The sequence below is a fragment of the Styela clava genome, chromosome 6 (genome assembly GCF_964204865.1).
Source record: "Styela clava chromosome 6, kaStyClav1.hap1.2, whole genome shotgun sequence".
In the NCBI taxonomy this organism is placed as follows: Eukaryota; Metazoa; Chordata; class Ascidiacea; order Stolidobranchia; family Styelidae; genus Styela; species Styela clava.
Genome location: NC_135255.1, coordinates 456743 through 464905, shown reverse-complemented (window position 1 = coordinate 464905; position 8163 = coordinate 456743). Strand labels below are relative to the sequence as shown.

Here is an 8163-nt window from a genome sequence, read left to right as displayed (position 1 = left end):
TTGTCAAAACATATTTGATATGGTTCCATTACATTTGAACCCACGTACATTTGAACCCATGACAATTGCACCTGTATGCTATTGCACCTATGAAATTTTTTTTGTTTCACGGATAGTTAAACCCATACTAACCCTAACCCATGGGTTTTAGCACCCGCATATAGATTGAATCCGTGGATATACGCATGGGTTCAAATGTACATGGGTTCAAATGTACGGTCACCATTTGATATATATATGAGTATTGGTCAGTTGAGATCTGTGTTTAGATTTGTTGCAATTAAATAAACTGAAGTCTATTCACTCACTCACGTGGAAAAAAATTAGTCTGAAATAATTTAGCTATAAATATTCACGAACAAGGGTGCCGAAAGGGGATGCAGCAAACAGATTATTAGAAACCATCAAAAAATTATAGACTAAATTACATGGCAAGAATGCGTAAGCTACGAACAAAAAAGAACGTTAAACGAGCGTTATGGGGACGTTAAATAAAACTTTTGCGGCACTAAATTGAAACGAGCGCAGAAAGGCGAAAAAGGGGTTCCATTACATTTGAACCCACGTACATTTGAACCCATGACAATTGCACCTGTATGCTATTGCACCTATGGATTTTTTTTCGTTTCACGGATAGTTAAACCCATACTAACCCTAACCCATGGGTTTTAGCACCCGCATATAGATTGAACCCGTGGATATACGCATGGGTTCAAATGTACATGGGTTCAAATGTACGGTCACCCGAAAAAGGAGGTGCTGTGAAAGCGAGAAACGAAAAGTTTTGCGACCATAATCTAACAAGCCTATCGCACTATACAGATTTTAATAACAACAACTATGTGGTGCATGCAGAATTGATTAAAAGCAGAAATTTATGGCAGCATTAGGCGGGCCAGACTGAATAACCCAACGGGCCGGATTTGGCCCGCGGGCCGTAGTTTGCCCATGTCAGTTCCAACCCAAAGTCAGTTGGTGGTCAGTCTCTTGCAACACGTGGTGAACATAAACCCACGTGTACGTGTGTCAATAATACATTTTGTAAATCAACAACTGTTACAGTAATCAAAGCACACAAAGTTATTCATAACAACGCGATGCGAAGATTTGAGGCATAATCGACTGGCAAGAGAATTGGTGCTTTACAGATTTTATTTTTAAAATGGCGAGGTATGAATGTTGTTTAATAAGCGGGGACAACTGTATTTGCTTTTTATCTTTTGAAACTAAGACCCTCATAGGCAGGGATGGCGAACCACCGACCCGCGGGTCACAAAGCGACCCACCTTGTTTTGTTCGTGACCCGCCAAGGCACGAATAAAATAAAAAAAATTGCTAACATATAAGAGATAAAAATTGATAAAACCGGCCTTAAATTAATCTAACAATAACTAAACTATTATAATGTTACATCGAGAATCGCATTCACTTGATTTTTGTATTGACTTAAACATTGCGTCCGTTTAACTTGTGTAGTAATTTATTTGTTATTGTTGACGCCGTAATTTCCCTTGGTTGACAGTGTGCTTCCACACACTTTGTTACGAAACAATTGAGAGAGTCTTCGTGGCAATTGCTTGCCCAGACCAAAGCGTAATAATATAATATAAGCGAGGCAACGCTAAGACAATGGACGCCATCTTGTGCCTATTGTTCTCGGCAGTTTAACACGGCGCCTTATGAGAAGTTCCAACACAATTATTAAAACATACCTATTATTTTCACTAATATTTTTAGGTAGAAAAATTTTGAAGGTCGCGTTTTGAAGTAGAATCTTAGCCGTACATGCTTATATATTTTCATGTTGGCCAAATTACATTTATAGTACATTAAATTGTCTTTGAAGACAAGTATACCGGCTCCGAGTTGCTTCCGAAGTAAATTGACCATTCTAATCGTCATAATTAACCATTTGACAATGGCGTTCCTTATGACGTCACAGATGAAAAGTTGTATTTATTCGTCAAAAATACCGGCCGACCCAACTTTGCTTCAATGGCCGTTTTTATTTTCTGGTTAACATATTTCGTCTGTCAAGCTCCATAATGCCCTACTGCTGAGCTCCAAGCTGCCCTAGAAGAACAAATGACATTGTAGGATTGTTGCGGTGACATTTTACAGCCTCAAATTGGCGTATCATTATAAAATCTTTGAAAAAATGACCAAAAATGGTTCTACGCTGTGTTTGTGGTCAAATTCAACGCATTAGATAGTTTTGTATTCCCAATTGCGTTATATATTTAGATAGCATATATCTTAAAGTTCAAAGTCCACCCTTCAGTTTCATTCTAGCCCTTATAACAACGGACTTATTCGATTCGGTACAACAACACGACGAAAATTTCCCATAAGACTCCATTGTTTCGCGTTTCCCAAATATGGCACAAGATGGCGTCCATGAACTTGTTTAACATTAGGCAAGTTGGTTGCCGGCCGTTGGCCCAGACATGTCTCGATTAGACATGGATAGTTTCGGTAATTTGCTTTAGATAGCGCTTTACTTTTGCAGAGAGTGGCGCTCGTTTCGTTGTAATTTGTAAATAAGTTGAAATTGTTTAGCAACCTTGACTTTCTGTCTTGGCAGCAGGACGATTAAATAATGTAGATTATGACTGCCCCACATAGGCCTAGTTTAAGGATATTTTATCAGCATTAGATTGCCTTTGTGATTGTTTTTACAGTTATAGTTTATTTAATTGATTTGTTCGGATTTCATTGACGAATGATTTCATGTTCAACTTATGATAATTTAAGCCTGGAATAGCAGACAAATTCGGTATGTTATAATTTGTAACTCTTTCTGATTTGAAGGCCGCAAGTTATTTAATAGTAGGCTGATTTTGTTAGACTTGTTACTTAACTATGTTTGATAAATGTGTTCATAAATTTGAGTAGGCTTTCTAAAGGCCGAATTGTGTACGATTATTTATTTATTGCAAGTATTTTGTATTGATTTGTTTTTACGTTTGTATTAAGATAACCGTGTCAACTGTATCTGATTTGCATAAGTAAAGCAATCGTTGAATGCCGGCAGGAGTTCGGTAAATCGTCAAAATTGAAGAAATCATCCTACTGTTGAACATTTAAACTTTTGTTGCATGTTTGATGAGCACTGTAATTGTACATTATGAACGCAGAATCTGTTTCGAAATCAAATTTAGAAGAGTTACGTGCTCGTATGAAGGAATTATATCAAGATGCTGAGAGACTTATGTCAGACTCCAAAAATCGGATTTGTTGAAATCGAAAAGTGCTGACATTGACAAACGGTTCACAGAGTATTCAAATGCGCACGAAATTCATGTGAGTACTTTACGTTCTGAAGTAGATCGGAGAAATGTCAGTGAATTTTTCCAGTGTGAACTGCGCGAGTTTCAAGAACTTAATGTGCACTTACGTGATTGGTTCAAAAAGTGTGACGTTGATGGCCATAAATCATCGACACATAGCCCTGAACCACGTTCTGTAATTTCTGGAAAAAGTTCCCGTCGTTCATGTGCCAGTTCAAGTTCGAGTACTAAACGTACAGAAGCTATTGCCATCAGAGAACTTGCTCATGCTAGTATTTGGCAGCAAGTAGAAAAAGAGGCCGCGAAAAAGCGAGAAAATGATGCAAAATTGGCAGCGGAGAAATTGAAAGTAGATGCTCAACTTGAGGCTGAAAGGCTAGAGCAAGAAGCGCAAAGACTTAAACAGGAAGCCCGAATGAAAGCTGAAAAGGTGAAACGCGATGCTGAAATAAGAGCTAGACAAATCGAAGAGGATGCTCAAGGTGGTACAAAGCGTTTGGAATTGCAGCATGCTTATGAATCAGCCTGTATAGCAGCCGATGTATGGGAAAATGCTTCGCAGGGAGGTGAAGGTATGTCATTATATGAAAATATCTCTCGTTCACATTCACCTAATCAAAACCAAGAAGTACCGGTAAATGAAATAGGAGTGCCGGTATCAAAGCCTCCAGATGTGAGACCTAAATTGTCCACATCAGATTTGTTTTCACAATCTCGAGTCAGAGTGGAAAATCTTGTATTAAATGTTAGAAGACCTGTTTCTACTGTTAATATGAGAGAAGCGGTGAATGTGAATATACCGGATCGGTATGAACCAATAAATCGACCTCCGTACACAGAAGCACAAATCCCACAACAACGAAACACGCATGATCAATCGTCACCAAATGTGGAAAGTTTATTGGGCAATATGGCATCTATGTTGCAAGACGGAATTGATAGACCTCGACCTGAATTATTGCATTTTAGTGGAATAGAGACTGAATATGTCCGGTTTATCACTAACTTCAACCTAAATATTGATAGAAGAGTACATGATACAAGTACAAAGTTGTCATATTTGGTACAATACTGCGAAGGTGATGCGAGGGAACTGATTATGCACTGTACAATGTTGCCACCCGATGAAGGTTATAAAGAGGCATGCGATTTGCTCCGAAAGACATACGGTCGACCAATGCTTGTAGCTGGAAAATATTCAGAAAAGTTGACTAAATGACCATGGTTGAAACCTGGAGATAACGAAGGTTTGTTACGTCTTTCTCAAACATTAGAAGAATGTTTAGTCACTTTGACACATTTGAAATATTTTGGGGATTTGGATAATTTTGATACTATTTTGTCCATCGTTTTGCGACTTCCTCTCAAGTTGCAGAACAACTGGGAAGAATCGGTTGCAGAATTGGATGGTCAAGATAAGGAGGTGAGATTTATGAAGAAAAGGGCTGCGGCTGCAAATACGCCTTATGGAAAGCCTTGAGAGCTCGAAGGGAGCAAGAACAGCAATATCGTTTACGATTTCAATCATCGAATAGGAGAAAGGTTCACGATCATTCTACTGCTGTGACCTCAGCTGTTGACAGCAGTGTTACCAGTGCAAAACATATTGAAAAGGGAAGAGATGTCTGTCCTGACTGTTTGAAGACGTCACACAAACTTGTTGACTGTTACAAATTCCTGCAAAAGTCACACGGTGACCGCTTGAAGATTGTTAGAAAGGCAAGATTGTGCGATAATTGTTTTGTATATGGTCATATGTCGAGAAATTGTCGTAAACCACCTGCTTGTACTGTTGACGGGTGTAGATTGAAACATAATACGTTATTGCACAGAAGAGAACAAAAGACATGTACCCAGACAGAAAATGCTGCTGGTATTCATGACTCAAAAGTTGAAGCATATGCGACTTCAAAAAGCTCAGCAGGATGTTTTTTGAATATTGTACCTGTCAAGATCTGTGCCAACAGGAGAGAAATAGAAACATATGCATTTCTAGATGAAGGTGCTACTGCTTGCTTGTGTGATAGGCAACTTCTTGATCTATTGAAGTTGAGGGGCAAGAAAACGCAGTTTTCGTTGACAACTGTGAATGCTGTACCAACCTCACAAGATGGCTATGCGGTTGATTTTACTGTAAAATCACTTGATGGTAGAGAAAGTGTTGATTTATCTCATGTGCTAACTGTTGATAGAGTGCCTGTTAAAGCTAATGAAGCACAATTTGATGTACAAAGTTATGCACATTTGAAGGGATTGAAGATTCCTACTCTACCGTGTAAAGATGTGATGTTGATGATTGGGGTAAATATTCCTTTGGACAATGGATGAGAGGCGAGGGAAACACAATGAACCCTCGGCAAAGAAATCCATTTTAGGATGGTCATTGGTTGGACCAGCTTTATCTTACGAGAGAAACAATGATGTTCACATTCATTGCGTTCAAGTGCAAGAGGAAGACTTCCTGATTCAGCAAATCAAATGTTTGTGGGAAAGTGATTTCAAAAAGGCTTCACTGTCGCCTATTCCATCAATGTCTAAGGAAGACAAATACGCATTGCAATTGATGGAAGATTCAGTTGAAATCGTGGACGGACATTATCAGTTACCATTGCCATGGAAGCCAGGATGTCCTGATTTGTCAGACAATCGAAGTGTTGCGATGAAACGCTTAAGGTACATTGAACGAAAAATGAAGAGTGATCCTGTTTTGAAAGAGAAGTACTGTGATACTATGGAGAAATATATTAGTCTTGGATTTGCAAAAAGTATCCCGAATGAATATAAAGTTGGCCGTAAAGGTGCAGTTTGGTACTTGCCTCATCACCCTGTGTTTTCTGAACAAAAGCCAGGCAAGGTACGCGTTGTCTTTGACGCTGCATCACGTTGTATGAATACTTCCTTGAATGACCAACTATTGAGAGGCCCGGATACGGCAAATTCTCTACTTGGAACGTTTCTCCGCTTTAGACAACATGAAATAGCTATTGTGGCTGACATCGAAGCAATGTTCCATCAGGTGAAAGTGCACCCGAAGGATTGGAATGTATTGCGATTTATGTGGTGGTCTGGAGGTGATTTGTCACAGGATCCATCAGAATATTTTATGGTCAGGCACATATTTGGTAGCGTCTCATCTCCATTTTGTGCAAACTGGAGTCTGAAGAAGACAGCGCAAGACCATCGAGATGAATTTGAGAATGTGGTTGTCAAAGGAGTAGAGCGAAATTTTATGTTGATGATTACCTGAATGGCTCATCTACTGTAAACCAGGGAATTCATATTGTTCGAGAAACGAATAAATTGCTGGAGAAAAAAGGATTTCATCTAGCAAAGTGGAAAAGTTCCAATCCTGAAGTTCTGTCTGAGATCCCTGCTAAAGACAGAGCAGACACTGCGTCAAGTGTAAATTTAGAACCTGAAAAGATCGATCGAGTACTCGGAAGAAAGTGGAATATCCAAGAAGATTGTTATGGATTTGATGTTAATGTGAAATTGAAACCCGCAACAAAACGAGGGATTTTGTCTGTACTCAGTTCGATATTTGACCCGATGGGAATAGTGGCACCTGTAATACTTAGAGCAAGAATTTTGATGCAGCAGTTATGTCGAAACAATTATGAATGGGACGATGAAATATCGAATAGTGAAAAATTATTGTGGAACAGATGGCTCGAAGATATTCCTGGGCTTGAGAATATATTCATGCAAAGATTTTTTGCACCTTCTGGTTTTGGCAATATTGTGACTCGTCAAATACACCATTTTGCAGATGGTTCTGCAGTTGCTTATGGAACTGTATCGTATTTGCGGTTAATCAATGAAGATGGTAAAATTCATGTTGCCTTTCTCTTAGGAAAAGCTCGACTTGCACCCATTAAAACTGTTTCAATACCACGACTGGATGTTGACTGCTGCAGCTCTTGCAGTTAAATTAGATTTATTTCTGAGACGTGAATTAGACTTCGAAGAAATAGAGTCGATGTTTTGGACAGACTCGACTTCTGTGCTTTTGAGTATTAACAATACATCACGAAGATTTCCAACATTTGTGGCAAATCGACTCGCAAAGATTGAAGATGGATCGAATGCTTTGCAGTGGAGATATGTACCTACAAATTTGAATCCCGCAGATGATGCATCCAGAGGATTGTCGGTACAATCGTTGATGGATGAACGATGGCTGAAGGGACCATCATTTCTCCAAGAGCAAGACGAACATTGGCCTAAACCGCCAGTACAGTTACCTGAGCTTCCTGATGAATTTGTGAGATGCAAGATACAATCCCAGAAGCCACAAGTTGTTGCAAATTATGTTTCTGATTCCGCTTTGAAGCCGATGGATAAATTCATTTCACATTTCTCAACATGGTATAAGTTGAAAAAGGCAAGTGCATGAATTATTCAATTCAAAGACTACCTTCATAAGAAGAAGAAGAATTATAAGTGCAATGAGAAACTTGAAGTTGAAGAATTGCGAGTTGCTGGAGACGACATTTTGAAATACATACAGAGACAAGAATTTGGCGAAGTTATTGATGCATTGCAGAAAGCCAATCATAGAAGTACATCTGGGAAACAAGTACTGAAGAGATTGAAGATTGCAAATTTCCTGCATAAACTCAATCCGATTGTGAAAGATGGCTTCATCAGAGTTGGTGGGAGATTGAGAAATGCACCGGTTGATTTTGATGTTAAACATCCAATTATACTTCCACATAAACATCATGTAACTGAGATGATTATAAGAGAACATCATGTATCTACACATCATTCTGGTATGATTACATGGATACATGGGTACATGGACTTCTCTGAGACAACGATTTTGGATTGTTAAAGGAGGCGCTATGGTGAAATCTGTTATCAGAAAATG

At 38.9% G+C, this 8163-nt stretch overlaps 1 protein-coding gene across 1 annotated transcript; it reads left to right on the top strand.

Annotated features, from left to right (window-relative positions):
• Positions 1-5820: 5820 nt before the first annotated feature.
• LOC120331115 (uncharacterized) lies at positions 5821-8127 on the top strand. The gene is made up of 4 exons (XM_078113754.1): positions 5821-6504; positions 6561-7085; positions 7144-7674; positions 7717-8127. Exons 1-4 carry the CDS (start codon positions 5821-5823, stop codon positions 8125-8127), a joined length of 2151 nt encoding a protein of 716 aa, XP_077969880.1.
• Positions 8128-8163: the final 36 nt, after the last annotated feature.